This window comes from Hibiscus syriacus, unplaced genomic scaffold, assembly GCF_006381635.1.
Source record: "Hibiscus syriacus cultivar Baekdansim isolate YM2019G1 unplaced genomic scaffold, ASM638163v2 tig00004502_pilon, whole genome shotgun sequence".
Lineage (NCBI taxonomy): Eukaryota > Viridiplantae > Streptophyta > Magnoliopsida > Malvales > Malvaceae > Hibiscus > Hibiscus syriacus.
In genome coordinates, this window is record NW_024062018.1 from 273,070 (window position 1) to 292,671 (window position 19,602).

At 35.4% G+C, this 19,602-nt stretch overlaps 3 protein-coding genes and 1 long non-coding RNA gene across 5 annotated transcripts; 2 read left to right on the plus strand and 2 right to left on the minus strand.

Annotated features, from left to right (window-relative positions):
• Window positions 1–241: 241 nt before the first annotated feature.
• LOC120195051 (zinc finger CCCH domain-containing protein 55-like) lies at window positions 242–5,449 on the plus strand. Of its 2 annotated transcripts, none has more exons than XM_039197180.1 (9): window positions 242–1,274; window positions 1,756–1,932; window positions 3,175–3,354; window positions 3,443–3,540; window positions 3,684–3,935; window positions 4,132–4,258; window positions 4,632–4,832; window positions 4,911–4,955; window positions 5,069–5,449. In XM_039197180.1, exons 1-7 carry the CDS (start codon window positions 385–387, stop codon window positions 4,807–4,809), a joined length of 1,902 nt encoding a protein of 633 aa, XP_039053111.1. In that variant the 5' UTR covers window positions 242–384; the 3' UTR covers window positions 4,810–4,832; window positions 4,911–4,955; window positions 5,069–5,449. The 2 variants fall into 2 exon arrangements, with proteins under 2 accessions (XP_039053111.1, XP_039053114.1); XM_039197183.1 differs by having other exon boundaries at window positions 4,135–4,258.
• Window positions 3,488–19,321, minus strand: LOC120195088. Its single transcript, XR_005523028.1, has 3 exons — window positions 18,736–19,321; window positions 8,450–8,452; window positions 3,488–3,498 (listed from the first exon to the last, which is right to left on the minus strand). It is a non-coding gene; the product is annotated as an uncharacterized LOC120195088 (long non-coding RNA).
• LOC120195064 (THUMP domain-containing protein 1 homolog) lies at window positions 9,188–14,250 on the plus strand. The gene is made up of 7 exons (XM_039197188.1): window positions 9,188–9,335; window positions 9,431–9,550; window positions 11,207–11,725; window positions 12,373–12,512; window positions 12,617–12,737; window positions 13,769–13,909; window positions 14,019–14,250. The coding sequence occupies exons 1-7, from the start codon at window positions 9,258–9,260 to the stop codon at window positions 14,100–14,102; spliced, it is 1,203 nt and encodes a 400-aa protein (XP_039053119.1). The 5' UTR covers window positions 9,188–9,257; the 3' UTR covers window positions 14,103–14,250.
• Window positions 14,566–18,679, minus strand: LOC120195041 (BTB/POZ domain-containing protein At1g30440-like). The gene is made up of 4 exons (XM_039197177.1): window positions 18,562–18,679; window positions 17,262–17,331; window positions 15,660–16,889; window positions 14,566–15,233 (listed from the first exon to the last, which is right to left on the minus strand). Exons 1-4 carry the CDS (start codon window positions 18,618–18,620, stop codon window positions 14,682–14,684), a joined length of 1,911 nt encoding a protein of 636 aa, XP_039053108.1. The 5' UTR covers window positions 18,621–18,679; the 3' UTR covers window positions 14,566–14,681.
• Window positions 19,322–19,602: the final 281 nt, after the last annotated feature.

Below are 19,602 nucleotides of genomic sequence, written 5' to 3' on the forward strand. Positions count from 1 at the left end.
TCACTGTAGTATTTAGGGAGGGAAAATTGTAATAATGAAATGGGAAAAAAGAGAGAGGGAGAAATTGGAGCGAGTAGAGATGAAGCCCGCTCTCGTTTCACTTGAAAACACTAAACATCCATTTCCAGCACCCCACTCCCAACCCATTTCTTTCTTTATCTGTTAATTTTCCCCATTTTTTATTAATCTTTTCGGGAAAAAAGAAGAGAAAAAAACTTCGAAAAGCCAACCCTCTCTCTCCTCCCCCACCTCTAAACGCCACTTCCTTTCACTCTCCTTCTCTTTCTTCCTGCCGTCGCTGTCTCCTCTTCAACTGAACCCAAAAAACCAAACTCCACAGTGTCTCTCAAACACTAAACAAAACAAACTGAAAAAAATATCCCCATGGATCTTCACGATACGACCAACGTGTTGTTCAGCAAAATCAAGAGTTTAGACCCAGAAAATGCTTCGAAAATCATGGGTTACATCCTTATTCAGGACTTGGCTGACAGGGATTTGTTGCGTTTGGCCTTTGGTCCTGAAACCCTTTTGCAGTTCCTTGTGTTCAAGGCTAAAGCTTACTTGGGACTTTCTTCAAGCACTTTCTCTACTCCTCTGAACCCGATCTCAAGACCCAACAGCTCCAACTCCAACAATTCACAAAACCCATTCCCTCCATCGTCTCCTGGTTTCATTCCACGAAATGGGTTCTTAGAGTTTTCGAAAAAGGCGCCTTCTTGGTCTCCTGCTAGTAGCCCAAAGTCGAGTCCTTTTCTCTCTTATGAAAATATCCGCTCTGGGTCTCTCTTAGTTCCTTCAAGGACTGGGGATAGCAACACTGATTTCATCGATGAGAACCAAATGAGTGATTATTTTTCTTTCTTGAACGATTCTTCATCTTCTAAGAACGAGGACTTTGTTGGTCATAGGAGGAGTTTTTCTGCAAGTGATGCGTGTTTCGGAGCAACCGAAGAAGCCGGTGGTCTCTTGGGTGGTTACAAGCCTTGTCTTTATTTTGCTAGAGGGTTTTGTAAGAACGGTGATAACTGTAAGTTTTCACATGAGCTTGGTGGTTTAACTGATAATGTTGACGTCACTGGTGCCATTGTTGGTTCACCTAGTAAAATGGACCTTCTTTATCGTCAACATGAGGAAGTGATGAGAGTGAGAGCTGCTGCTCATCAACATCAGCAAAGGCTGGCTGCTGCTCAGTTGATGGCTGGTGCTTCTTCTCTCTTGCGTTGCGAAAAAAACACGAATTTTCTTTTGCAACAGCAAACTGATGCCCAGAGGTATGTTAAATAGTTCCCATTTTTGTTTCCTGCTGTCAAAGTGTTTTGTCTATTTTATGTATAAGACTCGTCAGTTTTTTTATGGTGGTTATGCAACCCATATTATGATTTGTTTTGATTTACTTTAATTTACCCATAAATAAATTATATATCATCTATTTGGCGTTTCTTTCGTAGTCTTGATGCTATGGATTGGTTTCTTCTAGTCCCTTTTTATTTATATGTTTGTTCTTTGTGATTTGCACACTTATTGGTTGAATAACAGAAACATCTATTTGGCTTGTGTTTATATTTTTGACGCTGAGATTCTTAAAGTTCATTAAACTTGAGTTTAGCTCAGCAGTGGGGTTTAATTTATAAGATAATTGGTCTTCTTTTGGTGGTGGAGTAGTTAGTTACAAGAACCATGGCATCGCATTGGAGTATGGCCTATTATGCTGAATTTAAGTTCTTTTCCATTTGGCACACTGTTATGTTGCAGAGCTGCTGCATTGATGGTTGGTGAGGAAATTTGCAAGTTTGCCCAAGGCCGAGCTGAGAGGAATAGTTTTTTCGCAATGGGATTGGCAGAGAAGGCTAATTCAGCTTCAAAACAGATTTACCTGACTTTTCCAGCTGATAGTAGTTTTAAAGATGAAGATGTTTCAAACTACTTCAGGTATATTCTTTACTTCTAAATGGTCTGGCATTTCCCCCTCTGATTATACATGCAGTTTTGTGGTTTATAACAAGTTTCTATGCACATTGTTGAGTGAGGACTACATTTTGAATTATTTGCTTACCCACCATATATTTTGTTTTGATGTTGCAGTTTAGGTTATAACCACTCTTCATCTTTGGTTAGATATTTATCCCATTAATTGAAATATGTTAGGATAACTATCCTAAATGCTGTTCGATTGCTGTCAACTCTTCAGGTGAGGAGAGGATAATCAAGTAAATATGATTTATCTAGAAGCAAATGATCATATAAAGGGAATTTCAAATTGTCGATAGCGCTTGTAATGATAAAAGGACTTTACAAATGATCGGAGGCATATTTCAATGGGATTCATATTTTTATTCTATTTGTTCTTATTTAATATATTTACTGGTGGCTAAAAAGTCTTCAACAGCAGGCCACTTAAAACTACTCATGTTAATTTAGGTAATACCTAATTGTTTTTGTTTCTACATTAGTGCTCAAGAATGTATGGGAAATTAAAGGATTGAGTATTTTCTTCATTAGTTGAAAGAGGAAATATGGGTTATGATATTTAGACTTATGGACAATTTGCCCTCTTACTCCCATGACTCATCAAGTGTTCAGCAAAATTGATTTTAAATAATGTATAAAGGAGATACATGCATATTTTACCTGTGTAAATATCCCAGGAAAACATTTCATTAGAAATTTGTTTGTTATAAAAAAGAAAAGGTGTGTGCTTCTGGTGTTGTTTGTGGACTTGGTCAAACCAGCAAGTATGCTGTATGATAAGACTGGTGACGGTGAATGGGAAAAATTGATGTTTTGTGGATTGAAAATGGATTATTACTGTATATGTATGTTTACAGAAGAAGGTGATGTGACAATTTATATGGGAGTCTGAATTCTGTAATTTGAATACATAGGCTTTATTGATATACCGTAGATATATGATTTTGACTTTCCTAAGGGATGTAGAATATTGTGTTTATTACAAGAGAGTACAATTTTGAGCAAAATGGGTGTTTCTTATGTATCCAGCGTTGTTTAGCCGAGGCTTCCACGAAATGTATGTTGCCATTATTTGCTTGATTTGTTTTTATGCAAAATTCTAGAAAGGAGCAACCAAAGGGTGGTTTATGTTAAGAACTAAGGTTTATGAATTTCTTAAATTTCAAGTTTGGGAATTCACTTTAGCGTTCCTGTATCTTTAAGCATGTTTGGACCAGTGCAAGATGTGAGGATCCCGTACCAGCAAAAGCGAATGTTTGGTTTTGTTACTTTTGTCCATCCGGAGACTGTGAAACTCATTTTGTCCAGAGGAAATCCCCATTTCATTTGTGATTCACGTGTGCTTGTTAAGCCCTACAAGGAAAAAGGAAAAGTTCCTGAGAAGTATGACATCTTCTCTTGTTTGTTTCTTTATCTTACAATTTGTCCTTACTGTGCGTTGATTTTGTAACTGTTAATGGAACAATTGCAGGAGGCAACACCTGCAACAACAATTTGAGAGGGGGAACTTATCTCCTTGTTCAAGCCCTTTGGGGCTTGATTCTAGAGAGCCATATGACCTTCATGCTGGTAAGAAAACAAACAATCATGGCTCTTTATGGGGTCTTTTGCATTAAATGATACATGCAGAAACAAAATGCTTAAAATGCCTTTTTCTCTTGTTTTATTTTGTTTTTTAGATTTTGGGATTCTCAATTTCTGTTTATTTACAGGGGCAAAGATTCCGTACGATGCACAAGAGATGATGTTTAGAAGAGAACTGGAAGAGCAAGTTGATATCCGGCAAGCTATTGAACTGCAAAGGAGAAGGTTCATGAACTTGCAACTTCCAGACTTCAAGAATGACGGTATTCATCATCACCAACGCAGCCTATCCGTTGGTGCTTCTATTTCCTTGCCTGCATATTCTCATGCAGGTCAAAATGTTGATCCATCTGACAACATTAAACAAGAAGTCTCAGAAGGTTTGCTAAACAGCCTCAATTTTAATATAGTTATATTTTTGTTGGATTTGTGAATACTGCGCGGATATGTTTCCATCTCTCGTGTTAAAAATAGAAAATAAAATCAAAACCGGTAGTGCAATATGTTTAGATTTCTTAATTCAAGGAATGGAAGATAAAATAAATGCTGTAGTGAAATTTATATTATTTCTTGTAGCAGTCAATGGTGATAATACAGCTACTGTTCCCTCCATCATTAATGCTGCTGAGGTGGAAGAAGTGAAAACAGCTTGTGTTCAAGAAGCCGGTGTTGGAAATAGCCAAGGGTATCCCAGCCCCAAAGGGTATGGTGTTGGAGTTTAATTCTGACATTTAGATAAATTTCGCACAAGTACAGATGCCATATTCTGTATTTTTTGTTGGAGTCTTACGGGGTGTTTAGCATTGCTCTTGGCTGTTCAAAAGAACTTTTGATGGCAAAAGCAATGCGAAGCAAAGGGATTTTGCCATCAAAAGTGAGGTTGAAAAGTTCTTTTGGAGCCAAACCAAGATTCTGACTGCCAGATGCTTTTCAAGAGCACTTTTCAACCGCAAGAGCTATGCTAAACTAGCTCTTATTGTATACTGCTGTCTTTTAGGCTCTTCTAAAGTTGATTGTCATCTAGTTGTTTTTCTCATTTATTTAATCGACATTTCTTGTATATGCCATGAGAGCAGTGTTGAGCATGCACTTCCCGATAGCCCTTTTGCTTCCCCTAAGAAATCTACTGAAAATCACCTCTCTGAGCATCCGGCTTTGATGGGACCAAAGGAAAGTTCTGCTTCATGTGCCGCTTCATCTTCTGATGATCCATTACGGCCCATCGCTTCCACCAGCGGCACAACCTCTGTTTAAGTTATCTTCTACGTGATGCCAAGGTATTATCATTGTCGTAGCTTGAAGTCTTCTGTTACAACTACCAGATTAAAAGGTATTTGGTTTGTATTTGTTCTCAGGTTTAATGATGGGCATGAAAAGCTAATGAACCGTAGGAAATAAAGGTAAGCATGTTTGAAACTCGGAAACGAGTTATCAATAATTTATGAACTCATATAATTTTTTTGAATTCGAATCAAATGACATCCTTCTAATGCTTTGATATGACAATCTACAGGTGCAGAAAAGTAGAGAAGCATATACTAGAAGAAATCCCCTAGACGTGTATAGTCAGATTCATATACTGAAGAGTAGATCCTAGAGAATATCTCAACAATATCATCATCGTCATCTTCTTCTTCAATACAATACCCACTAACAGCAAGTGCATATCGGAACCGAGTCTCGAACGAGCTTAGGGCTTTTCTCTTTTCTCCTTTCTCCTTTCTTTTGTAGGTATATGTATTCCAACAGACAAAATCAGAAAACCAAAGATAGTGAACTCACTGTGTCATCAAATCTATGCGTCTTCTTTCACCTATGTATTCCAACAGACATTGATGCCTGAAATGTGTAAACATTTAATTTGGAAACAGCAGTTGCTTGGAAGTTAGTGAAATTTTCTTCACATTAGTTTTGGAACCTAGGAAGATGATGGAGTTTGGTGATTTGGTATAGTTATATTTAATATGTTAAACTTTTATTAGTAGTAGTTATAAATAAAATATTTTGTTTTCGGGTTTCTTGCTGCCATAAAGTGAAGAATGTTGGGTATATCCATGGGAAAGCTGGTCAAAAAGCTTCTCTTTTTACTATAATACACATACATACATACATACTAGGTCCGCATGAAATTGCTGGGTTACGGCTTTTCCTTGCTCTCATCATATTGGGGGACTGACATTACTACAAAATGAAGTCAGGGTGTCAGACAAACATTTCTCTCGTCTTGTATATGTACATGTACATGTACATGTATATGTATATGTATATGTATATGTATATGTACATGTACATGTACATGTATATGTACATGTACATGTATATGTACATGTACATGTATATGTACATGTACATGTATATGTACATGTATATGTATATGTACATGTACATGTACATGTATATGTACATGTACATGTATATGTACATGTATATGTATATGTTTTATTTAGGATGCAAATATGGATATATATTATACTGATGCTAATATTACATAAAATAAACTTTCAGATTCAGTTAGCATGTTCTATGAACCTCTTTTTATAGAAAAAAAATCCCATCTTGTTTTCTCTCATTTTAGATAAATTATAAAAAATATGTATTTAGGTTTTTGTTAATTTCAGCATAAATTAATGTCATGTCGACTTTAGTTTAAGAATTATTAATTTAAATTTAAATAAAAAATATATTTAAATAAAAAATTATTGATTTTAATGTTTAAAAAACAAAATCATTTTACTTAAATTATGAAATAGATGATTCAGTGTCCACATTTAACATATTCAAAGATGTTGCTTTCCAATAACTAGTCATTTTCCACTTAGTGCAATCATTCTCAATGATTAAACCCTCACCTCAGATTATTCAAACTTACTAAATTTAGAAAACTATCTTGTGTTGGATTACTCGTTAGACACGAAAATGAGTTGGGTTTGTATATTTTTTGAATTATTATTTATAGAAACCAGCTCATAAGATATTTAACGATTTAATTAATTATAAATTCTATTATATGATTAAAAAGTTAAAATTTAGTTCCATATTATTTTATTTCACATCATATAAATCCAAATTGTTCTTTTACTAACTCATTGTATGCATATTAAAATTACGGACGATTGAATAAATTATGAATGAGAAGTAGATGGTGATAAATTACTTATTTAAATAATAATATTTTCTCAATAATGAAAGAAATGGTTTGAAAATTAGTTTAATGACATTGGATTATTAGTTAATTGGACCTAAAGTTGGATATTAAACTAATAAATAATTACATATTATTTCAGCTCATGTCATACAAGTTCAGATGATTCCTTTGTTAACTTATTGCATGCATGTTAAAAACATGGATGATTAGATAAATTATACATGAGAAATAGATTATAGAAGACTATTTATTTAAGAAATAGCATTTTCAAGTAGTGGAAGAAATGACTTGAGAATTAGTTTGACGACTTTTAAATATTTTCTTTATATTCCTTATTGATAATATACTTTCATTCTTTCGTCTCTTAACATATAATCGTACATTTGTCCCTCGATATTGTAATATAGAGGAGCATATGCAGAAACATAATGTTGGGATGAGTACAAGGTTTGTGGCTGCTTAGTTGCGATATAGGAACTTCATTCGACAACTGGCTGGAGGTAAGACCAACTAATGAGTAGACATGTATGATGAGGCTGAATAAATTGTAATTTATTGCATTAGGCGAAAAACTGCAGTTAAGTATTTTGGATGATGGAAATTTCAGAGGGCGGGGCAGGTAAATTGAAATGAATGAGGTCCGTGACTGTCCTTGATTTTTCAGTTCACGGGCTGTTGACAAACGTTTTTCACCTTTCCCTGTGTTCAAACATAATTTCATTTAGGTTCAAATAACTTCCAAAAAAGGGTATACCATATACAAGAAAGAGCCAAAACAGAAACAGAAAAAGCAAAAGGCCAATTGTCATACACTGCCATGATGGATTCCTCTTTTTTCCATGATATCATCAGCATCAGAATGGTTTGGAACACATGAAACCAAATATTCCGATTCTTTCTGTAATGTAGTACTAGAGAAAAGTGCATGTGAAAGACAAGAGACTTCCACTACCAGGGGCTCAGCAAATCTCTGTCCCAAGAGATTCTTACGGCCTTTGATTTTGTTTCCATCAATGGAAATATGCCCTTTTTTCTTATTTTCCATATTAACTCTCCTTTATCACAATCTCAGCTTTACATATATCTTCATCCATTGTTACATCAACTGCATTTCACTCTTAAGCGTGGCCACCAACAAGGGAAAAGGTTAGCATTTTCTAGCATGGCAGAGGAGTTTTATTTGTCTTTTTGTTTCATTCATCAAGCTTAAAACAAGATGTCCAATGGTGGGCATGAAGTAGTTTATAACCTGTTTGAGTTTTAACCTTCCCCAACAGGTTCAAGTTAATAAGATTCACTGTGCCTAGCAATAACAGTGAAATGAATTTATTGTCATGGACTGCATTGGTAGAAACTCAAAACTGTAGTTGTTCATGCTGGTTTGCCTTGTTTTGATCATATATATACCTTTTTTTTATTTCAGGCTGAAAAAAAAACTCATGGAAGGCAGCAGTGGCAGCTCTTGTAATCCTCCAGCAGGTACCAAATTCAGAGTTTTTGTTAATTAAACTATATTAAAGCTGTTTATACATTTAATTCATATAACTGTTAAAAGCTTTAGGCAAAGCAGCAATATCAGAGTTAGAAACACTGCAGAAACAGTACGAGGAGAAAAGAGTGAAGATCCAAGAGCTCCATAAAGAAATCGAAATCGCAAAGATTCGATTGGATGAGCAGAAGAAGAAGAAGAAGAAGGAAATCCCAGATGAGAAAAAAGAAGCTTTGAATGAACTAAGCCAGAAATACAACAGCCTGATAGAGGAATATATTGCACTGTCAAGGGGGCTGAATTAAGGCCATAAACATTTCTTCTCTGTTTAAGTACTTTTATTGGCAAAGATTTTGCTACATCTATATGATATTATTTCAAGCTTTCAACAATCTTTAATTATTAACACGATCCATTTACTCTATGGAAATTCGGAGGGTTTATATATTGTGCCAAAAGAAGATTAAAACCTTAGTCTACAAAAGGAAGATTACGTGCCTGTGACTAATTAGTTTTAATTAATTAAATATTTCCTAAGCAAATTACAAAACAAAAGTTGATCCACCATCTCAAATAAGCTTATAATGCATTAAAATGCATCCGTGAATGCGTTTTTTTTTTGTCATACATTATATTACAAAGTATCAGTTCGATAATTAACGAAGAATAAATATTATTTTAGTATCAATGGATCTTATTACATAATGTAATATTCTTTTAATTTATATAAATTTAAGATTATTGGATGAATGAAAATAGATAAATAAAATTAACAATTGAAAATGTGAAGATATTGACAAGAAAAAAATAAAATATGAACGATATTTAATCTAAGTAAAACTAACAAAAAATTCTCTCTATATATTGTGTAAATATGTCGTAATTCTCTCTCTATATATTTTGAAGACTTAATTTTATTTAAATATTTTTGTAAACATTCTTTTATATAAACCGGGCTTTCGAACTCGTTTCGAACCGGTCTTTTAAAAGTAGAAATCTTATTCGAACAAAACTGAGAACTACAATCAAACCCTCGAGTCGGAAGTACGAAAACACTTGAAAGCTTCAATGGCTACCGAAAACAAAGCAAAAGGCAACACTGTGACAGCCAAAGGCAAGAAGAGGAAGCAGTATCTTCCCTACAATGTTAGCCCAAGCTCTCTCTTTTAGTTTTTCACCCTATATTTTCATATATATATTTTTTTGTGTTTCTTCATTTCTTTTTCATTTTCGGAAAATAGAAAGCAGTTAAAAAGAAAGGGGCATACCCATTAAGGCCTGGCATTCAAGGTTTCTTTATCACTTGTGACGGTGGCAGAGAACGACAAGCTGCTCATGAAGCTATCAATGTTATTGATTCTGTATGTTTTTTTCTTTTCTTTCTATATTCTTATTTTGAAGTTTATTGTGGAACCCTTTTGTGTTTTTTCATTACACTTCATTTCCGATCATTAATTGATGATTTTCCATTTGGTATTCGTTTGTGATTCAATTCTTTACTTTTTTATATATACAAAATGGTTACTGAGTTTATTTTATGTTTTTTATTATTATTAATGTCCAAAGTTGTTTTCTGCTTTTTTTTCCCCTTACTTTCAAACTGTGTATTGTTTAGTGTTTTAATTACTCTGTTGGAGAGGCATGGCTTTTAGAAAGGGGTTTTATGCCAGATTAAAATCAGCTATAACCTTGAATTTGCTCAAATAATGTGAAGCTGAATCGTAGAATCACATTGATATGTGATAACAGTTGTGACATTGCTCTTTAAGCCTTCATCTTTTCCTTAACTTTACCGTGTTCATGATTCATTTCCTTTTCAAGTTCATTTTTTTCTGTTCATGAAGACTATGGACCAAAGCTGATGACTTCTGGTCTGCAAATTATTATTACTATTGATAATGTTAGGCATATGCTACTGTAACTATTATAGATAAAGACTGCTTCTTTATACCTGAAATATTGCATTGGGAGTTTTGTTCTATCAAAATATACACACTAGCAGGATATAGAATTTGCACACAGCAGTGGATACAAAAATCCATTTATAGTATGCTTTGGAATGTCCATAGTTCTATAATTGGTTTGGCCCCTTGCTGCGCTAAGACCCTGATATTTTCTCCACCTATTGTTACATATGAAATTATGAATTGAAGTATTTGCACATCAAGAAACTTTGGCTTAATCATTAATCTTTGGTAGAAACTTACCTTTATAGAAAAAAAATGCTGTTTCTGGGTTTTATGTAACAACTGATACAACAAACCTCTTCCTCCAATGAAAAAGAATTTCCTTTTCATTTATGGCAGCTAAGAGGAAGTTTTGAAGTATAGATTGTTTATCCCTGTGTTACATGGACACGTGCACAAACATTTTGTACGGATAGGTTTGACTCTCATAAAAAGAAAAAAAAAATTGGACTATGTAGACACATCTTTGAAGTTAAGCTCTCATATAAAGGCAATAAAAAATGAAGAATCACATCCAGAATCAACTTCTCTTATTTAGCCCATTACCTTTTCCTTTCTTCTTTGGACTCTAAAACATTTAACCTCATACAATCATTTTCTCATCTTTTCTTTATCCTCTTTTATCACACTGTCTCTCAACTTCATCCTATGCTCGTATTCTTCCTCATGCCTTCTCTTTATTCATTATATTGACTGAAAGTTTATGCTTAATGCATAGATAGCATGGTTTGGACCCAAAGGTTCTTGGTTTTATAACATTATCCCTTTGGCCAGCAATACCCTGGCATCATCTCTGATCTTTACCCTTTTTTCATATCTGAATTGGCTCATGTGAAGTAGCCATGTTCTTATTCTAAATATTGAATTGGACTCGTATTTTAACCAGTATCTCTGCAATTCCGTGTCAACATGAGTAGAGTGCCTTAAAATGTTGTGTCCTCGTATACAGTGTTTATTCCTATTTTTAAGAGGCAGTTGCTAATGCTCCCCTACCCCTACTATTCTTTTGTGAATTTTTATTAAACTTATGCTTATTTTACTTCCCTGCAGTTTTTTGAAGAGCTAGTCAATGGAAAGGATTTTGGAGAGGAACCTGCATTGTTACCGAATAAGCCTCTAAATAAAAAGATTACATTCTCATATAGTGATGATGAAGGCGATGATGAAGAGGAGGGTGACGGTGATGAAGGAGAGGAGGAAGGGCAAGAGGAAGTTATTAAATTAGATGCTAGTAGAGAAAATGATGCTAGTGAAGATTGTTTAACCAATAAGGATTTGGATCATCCAAATTCAGATGATGTGTGCCATGGAAAGATAGCAGAAGAGACTAGTGATGCACAGAAGGAGGGGGCAAATATTGAAAATCAAGTAGAGAAGTTGGAGGAGCCACCAGAAAAGAAACAATGCCATGAAACAGATACATCAAATCAAGTAGATAAGTCGGAGGAGCTTCCAGCAAAGAAACAATGCCTTGAAACTGATAAATCAAAGAGTGCAACCAGTGAGAAAGATAAATCTATTGATAAGCTTATTGAAGCTGAACTCAACGAGCTTGGAGATAAGAGTAAGGTTAGTACGCTGCGACTGCTAAAGTTTGTAATTGATTTTGCAGATTAATGGATGCCAGAAAGAGGAGAAATACATTTAATTGAAAAAAAAAACATTTTATCTGGACGGTGACATACCTTTTTGACCACAAGTTATGTTTTTGGCATATTGCTCGAAATTGAAAGAACTAAGGCAATTATATGCTTATTGAAAAAGAAAATTAAATAAATTTAAAAGTGCTTATACCATATTTTTCTTGTAATTTTATTTTAATTTAACACAAAATTCTTAATTGAAACATTCACGTATTTTCTTTATGCAAGATGGAAGTAGCCCAAATGGGTTTTTTTCCTTCTGTGTTACGTTGAGCTTTGCCTATAAAAATTAAGACCCACTAGCTTGTTGTATTTAAGCTATCAACCTTGTACATTGTTCATCTGATTCTTTTATTTGTTTAGAAATGAATTATTCGTAATTTTTTGTTTATTACTTACTTTCTCCTTCCGTGTTTCCGTTTTTTGTGCTGAATTTGTCTAGCTTTTCTTATGCAATTACTTCCTGTCATCTCTTGTAAACAAATGGGTGATGCTGACCATTATTGCATTTTCATTTTTCTTTCCAATTGTTTGTTACTTGAACCTTTTTTCCCCTTTGCGCCATGTTCGAAGAGGCTGTTCTTCAACCTTGATTCAGGCTGTAATGGTGTTATCTTTGTTCAAATGCGGAAGAGAGATGGAATTCCTGGCCCCAAAGATATCGCTCAGTATATGATGACGTCTGCTGCATCAACAAGGAAGCACATGTCGAGGTTCATTATACACTTACATTTTATGTTACATATACAAAGTACATGCACATAGGAAATGTTATCTTGGTAATAGGAAGCTAAAATTTACTATTTCTTTGGTTTAGGTTCATTTTAAGAGTCTTACCTATTGAAGTAGCATGCTATTCTTCAGAAGAGGAAATTACAAGAGCAATGAAACCTCTCATTGAGCAGTATTTTCCAGTGGAGACACAGAATCCTAGGAAGGTACGAAATAGATGAATCCCATTCTTTTGGTTTTGGTTTTCAAGTGATGAAATATTTTATAGTGCTTGTAAGAGCTAGTTTTCCATAAAATACAAGGACGCATATTCAAATCAAGTTGATAGAATCAATAGAATGGACAAGGTGCATCAATTTTAACTTGCTTTCTATAAATATTGTTGTATTTGTACAAAAAAAATAAATGTGTTTTAAATGTTCTTTAAGCATCTCTGTTGTTTGTCTTCGGTTGATACCATTCAGACATGAATCAAACCCAGATTTGACAGAATCCGAATGTATGACTTGTATGCAAGCTACACGATTTAAAGCCAAAACTTCTAGTTTTAGCTCAAGGTAGTTGTTCACTGAAATGAGAGATGGGACTTCCTTTTTTTCTTTAGGGAAATAACAATTTGGACCGATCAAACCTTTTACATACATGTAGTAGCCTGCCTGGTGAGTTTTCACTAGTGTGGATTAGCCAGGAAATTAAAATGTTCTTAGAAATTGTAAGATTGACAAACATGACTTTAAATCAATGTTTGATCCCTTACAATGTTCTTGGCCCATTTGCTTGTTGCAAGATCCATCTAAGATAGTCCTAAAGTTATCCATAAAGGAAGCAGTCAATTCATGAGAGCCATTCAATTCATGATTCACTTTGATATATAAAAGAATAAACTTTCTGCATATTTGAATGCCTTCGTTTAGTTTGCAAGATAGCTAATTCGAACCTATATTTAGATGATTAACATACTGTGGATGTTAATGTTTGTGTGGGCAAATATTGTTCATGTTAGATTTGGACCTGCCTCCTCAAAGGAGGGTTGGGTTTGGGGCACTTTAACATCTTTTTCCCTCTTATCATGAAAATGCATTTATAGCATGGAAGAAGGATAAATACCTTATCAGTATTATGGTCTGTTTTGTTTTGTCAAGGACCCTACATGACAATTACATTTACAGCATCCTTTTGGTTTCATCAAATTGAAGTGTATTGTATGTGATGGAATTGTAACTTTTGTTCACTGCAGTTCGCTGTACTATACGAGGCGCGTGCAAACTCTGGTGTTGACAGAATGAAAATCATAAATTCGGTTGCAAAGTCTGTACCTGCGCCGCACAAAGTTGATCTTAGCAATCCTGACACCACTATTATAGTTGAAATTGTGAAGGTGAGTACATTATTTCTTGACTAGAATGTGAACTCATTTTTGGCAACCTTTACAAGATCACATAATCCAGCCTTCCATTTCACTATATAATTTTTCTTTCCGGTTTCAGACAATCTGCTTGATTGGGGTTGTTGAGAAGTACAAGGAGTTGGCAAAATATAACCTGAGGCAACTTACATCACCAAAGCAATAGAGAATAGAGATGCTGGTTCCGTTGATGGAGCTTCAAGCAGCACTTTAGAAAACACCTGTTAGCTAGCTTTTCTGGCTTTTGTCAAATTTTTGAAGGAAAATTCATACAAGTAATGTAGGTGTCTTTTATTAAAAATAAGTGGGTTTTGAATAATCTTCTATTTCAATTCCCCGGTGTTAGAGAGTCTATATCTATTTAAATCCTTTACATTATTAAAATATTTTACTGAAACATGTAAGCCTGTTATTTATCCGTGATGATGCTCATCTTTCATTTCAGTGGTGCTTAATAATCTGAGATTATGCATGCGTTATAAAGAGAAACAGTACATGAATGAAACAAATGAAATTACACTTTCTACCATCTTCTCCATCTAGTACACAATTCAGAATATGGGGATCAAATGGTGTTTTTTTTAAAGGAAAAGGAAAATGGGGTATGGTACACAGTTACAGTGGAATCAAAGGTGGTAAACTCTGGTTTATAAAAAAGTTTAAAAGTACAACTAAACAACAACAACAATGACAACCAAGAGGATCAGAATGATGAATACAAGAAAATCCATTGTGATTGATTGCATTAGTCATCTTTACTCGAGTATTTTTTGTGCTTTCCTTTCATTTCCTGCACTATCTCAATCTTTCCCCTTCCATTCTTCTGTTTGCTTATAGAATCCTCCTGTGCACTGCACATTTGAGACTTCAACTTAAATCCGAATTTTTTCGACACAGTACCCCAAGTGCTTGAGGAGCCCTTTTCCCGGCCTAGCTTCTCTATTTCTTGCCTCATGTTTGAGCATTCTTTCTCAAGCTCAGAAACCCGCATTCTCATATTATCCATGCCTACCTTCAAAACCTGGTTTTCTCTCACAGTTGAGGTCCACCCTACATCAGTTGACCCTGCAAACCCGCTTCTTAACTGTCGCGATCCATCAAGATTATCTGAAACCAAAAAGCAACCGGCGATTGAAGTCCTAAGCTGAAGCTGCTCAAAGAACAAGACTTGGACAACTATTCGCAGTGGCAGTCTCTCGTTTTGTGCAGCATGGGTACAGGCTTCCAAGGAGAGCTTCTGGCAGTCCATCAGCCGGCATAGCTGTTCTCTGTCTGATTCCGACAACCATGGGTGTGACTGCAAGTTCGATAAGCATAGGAGAAAGTTAAACAAGTTCGAAAAATAATTGTAGCAATCAAGCGTTTCAAGCCTTCTTTCTTGTACCCTTCTTTAAGATGCAGCGATTGATCTTAAGAAAATGATAATTTTAAGCCCCCTAATAATCAACGCATATAAGATTTGGCTTCCTGGTGCGGCTAACTTTGTTTCGAGCAGATGAGAGAAGCAACTTACTTTAAAATGCCAAATAAAATTACCCAGTCAAAGAACCAACGACAGAAACAACTTAAAAGGGACTCAAAGAACCAAACATATGACTTGCGTTTGGGCACAACTGCTGCAGAGTTCTTGGATCAGTAAACTAGTTCTGGTAATATTGCATCATAAAAAACCGAAGAAAACAACGTAATTAACATCAAGTGCAGTAACCAGTAAGGATAGTACCTTGAGATAAATGTCTATGGCACGATAAAGACCATCATCCAATGGCCGGGCATAGTCAGGAACTGATGCAGCAAGAGCCTGGAACTTGGGGAGCTTCAAATTAACATCAGGGGCAACTTCCGCAAGGTACCCATCGATTAGCTTGGCTACCATCGTAATTGGTGTTAATGACGGAGAGCCAATAATCTGACCATCATCAGCCGAACATGGAGAGGCTCCACCAGTAATTTGATCCATGGCAAGAAAATGCTCAAGAATTCGCTGCACGCAGTCTACGTTGTAAAGTGTTTCCATGGAATAAGAGAAATTAGGCATCAGTAGATCTTCCAGAGTTGCTTTATCAAGCTGCAACCCGATCCTTTTCTCAAAGTTAGATATAAAAGAGGGGCTTGCTCGAAGAATCATGGCTGTCCGAAGCAGTCCAAACAAAAACTTGGTTGAGACAAGGCCTTTCTGAATAGGAAGCAACCTATCAATCTCCTCCAGCAAATTCTTCTGATCTTCTTCCGATAGAGAAGCCCCCAAGGCCACAGGTGCAAGAGAGGCACTCGTGTTAGAATCCTTGGCGCCTTGACGCCTGATCAAACCAGGTAGGTACTTTTTTGCATAAAAAGTAAGTGAGCCGGAAATTGTCTCCTCTCTGATACCACGAGACTCCATGGCTGAAATCAATCTCCGATAGAGAGGTAAACTTAAATTTGATGCATCCTCATACCACCAATCCAAACTTGTATTTTTTGGTTTGGCCCCTGTACTTATCCCATTCCACAACACACTTCCACCAGGGCTCTGCATTGGACCACCATATTCCATTATGGGCCACCCAAATAGGTTGGGGTCAGTAGATGCCTTTGTGGCTAACGATTCGATGCACCTTTTTGTAACATTCAGCTTGTCCGCATAAGAAATAATAGCATCACATGTCTGAAGTGCTCTTAGAGAATCTTTCCAATTCCGGAGGACTACTTGATTAAGAAAGGTTTCAGTCTGCACAATAAGATTGCCTTCCCCATATTCCTCAGTCATTTCTAGATGATCAGCAGCACATCGAATGTACACAACATTTGAGGCAGTGAGTTCATGTTTCACTCCATAGCAGAACTTCGCAACAAGTTCAAAAGTTTTGGCCCCTCCAGGAATGTTGGAGATGCATATAAAACATTTTTCTTCTTCGTCAGATGCTTCTGCGATTAATCTTTCCATAACACCGCTTCTAGAAAGTAAAGGGAACTGCACCAAATGATAGTTAAGAAGTGTAAGAATCACTAAGAACCTAAAAATGTATAGTTATTTGATTAGACACTTCTTTTTACCATGCATCGCACCAAGTGCAAGTTCATACAAAGATTTTTACCACTCTTTGATGAAAGGAAAAGGCTTGCGAAATTGGAAAAGTGACACATCTCAATTCAAGGAAAATCAATAGATTATGTCTTAGAAAGATGGTGCGGGCCAAGTGAGAGGGTTTTCTATCGTTATTTTGCAGAAACCAGTAAAAACAAGTGGAAAGACTTCATAAACATATATATTCAGAAAAATTTTAAAAAGTAAAAGGGGAAAACCAATCAGAATGATGTATATACATGAAGAAGGGAAAATCACCTTGTGAAGATGGAAGGACATTTCCCCAACTTCAACAACAATGTCACTAGGAAGTCCGGTTGTGCAGAACCTATAATATTGCATGCAAATCAAGCTCAACACAGAGAGAAATATAACAAGATTTTCACACGCTTAGGGATATGCGAGGTGCTTAGAATTGAAACCAAAGAAGCTTGCCCCCATGTTATAATATATTCTTATTATACAAAAAATCAAGAAATAATATGAAATGGTTTCATCTATTATACAGATGAAACATTAATAACCCAATCTTAGTGTGCATACACAACACTTTTCAAGACTCGTCCTTCTCATCCAAATGCTGGGATTCCACATTTGTAATCACTACGATAATAAATAATACCACATTCTCAGTTTGTTTGATTCCGTCAGTGTTAACAAGCTTCCAATATTGATAAAAATTGTCGGATTTGTTACTTCTGAAAAGTAATGTTAACAATGAAAACAGACATGATATTAAACTGGGTAAAAAAGGATTATCTTATCTAACCTAAGTACCATTAAACTAAACACGATGTTAAACAGGCCTAACCTAGAATTAGTCAGAATAAGAAATATAAACAAAAAGGACACGATATAGGTTTAGCACAGGTATAAGGACTCCCAACAGATGGGCATCCCTCCCTTCTGATGAAAGTTTAACCATACACATCCACATGACAACTTCAGTCATACCTGCTGTATGTTAAACTGCTTAAGACACAAACCGTATCATTCTTATATTATCAGTATATCAGTAACACAAGATTGGCAATTCAGATTATATATGTTAAAGAGTCGAAAGAAATTGTTCTCAAGTTTCGAGTTGATTGATGACGGTTAAGCTACTCATCTTCTGTAAATTGAAGCTTTAATAAAGTGCATTACTTCAACCAAAACCAAAGAGCAATGGCATAATGTCTATTTACCAAATACTAACCTCACAGAGTTTAAGAGAACAATTTTTAGCAGTATTTACAGCAACAGAATGAATCACTAAGCAATTAAGTGATTGTAGCATGAAAACTTGAGTTTCAAACATAGGAACATGAAACCCAAAACTAGTTTGGTAGCTCAAATCCACAACCATAGCATGCATGTGTATGTCTCTTGATCAGTACGCACCCAAATTCAAACATTAAAGTGTGTCTAAAAAAATTAACAAAAACTAAAAGTTAAAACGAAAGAGCAAGATCAAAACAAAGTAAAGCAAAACAACATCTCACAATAGTCAATGACAGAACATATGTAGGCAGAAGGAGATGGAGATGTACTGTAATTGCAGAGATCAGGTACATACCAAGCCTGCCCTTGCCTCTGGAAGGCATCAGTTTTGGATCCAAGTTTCATGCAAGCCATATTCTCACAGTGGGAATGGAAACAGCTTCAGCAGCAGAACTCCAAACACGGGTCTCAAAGCAAGGCACTTTCTAAATCTCTGAGGAAAACCCAGTTTTACTTTTAACCCTCGCACTTGTTCTCAAAAGGTCAAACCTTGAAAATCAACCCAAATGTAGCTTCTTCTTCAACATGTAAATCAAAGAAAACCCACTAAATATTTCAGGAAAAAAACTTGCTTTAAATCCATCAAATCCACCACCAGATTCATTCCACAAACCCCATTGAGAAAAACCTCCAAATCGCTGTCTAAAACAAGAGAATCTCCAAATCAGACGCCGAAGTGAAGTTATCCGCTTAGGTCAACCCCTCCAAAAACAAAAACCCCAACAGCCAAAATGAATAATAAAAGCCCCTGAAAACACTCACCAAGAAAATTCCAAGGTTTTGAAAATAACGGACCAAAAACTACTACAATGCCCCTTTAGAATACATTAAAGTGAAAAATAATAGCTCTGTGAGTTAACTGTTTTTTTTATCGGTTATACCCCATGGAAATGATAATAATTCATTGCCTTTGAAGCTTTTCAAAGCCATAATGATGATTGTGTTACTATACACGGGGACGTAACCAGAATCCCACAGCAATTGGCCAATATGGAACTTTTAATTTTTAATTAATTAGAAAAAACAATTATTATATCAGTTTAATTTATCGATTTTAAATAGTGACTGAGTGCATACAAAAACCAAAAAATAATGAAAGCACAGTGACATATGAGGCCGCTCAGAGCCTCATAGTACCAAAACCTCCTTCACGCTCGCATGCTTCCACGTGGGACCTTTGCCTTTGCCTTAAAATTCACTCTTTGTCAGACCCAATGTTCGAGTTAGACCAAGGGCAATGGTCAAATTTTGGTTTTGGTTCTACTACTGTTTTCAAATTTGTGATTTAGTATAGTCCCTACATATTAATTCACTATCTCATTATTTGGTCCAAATA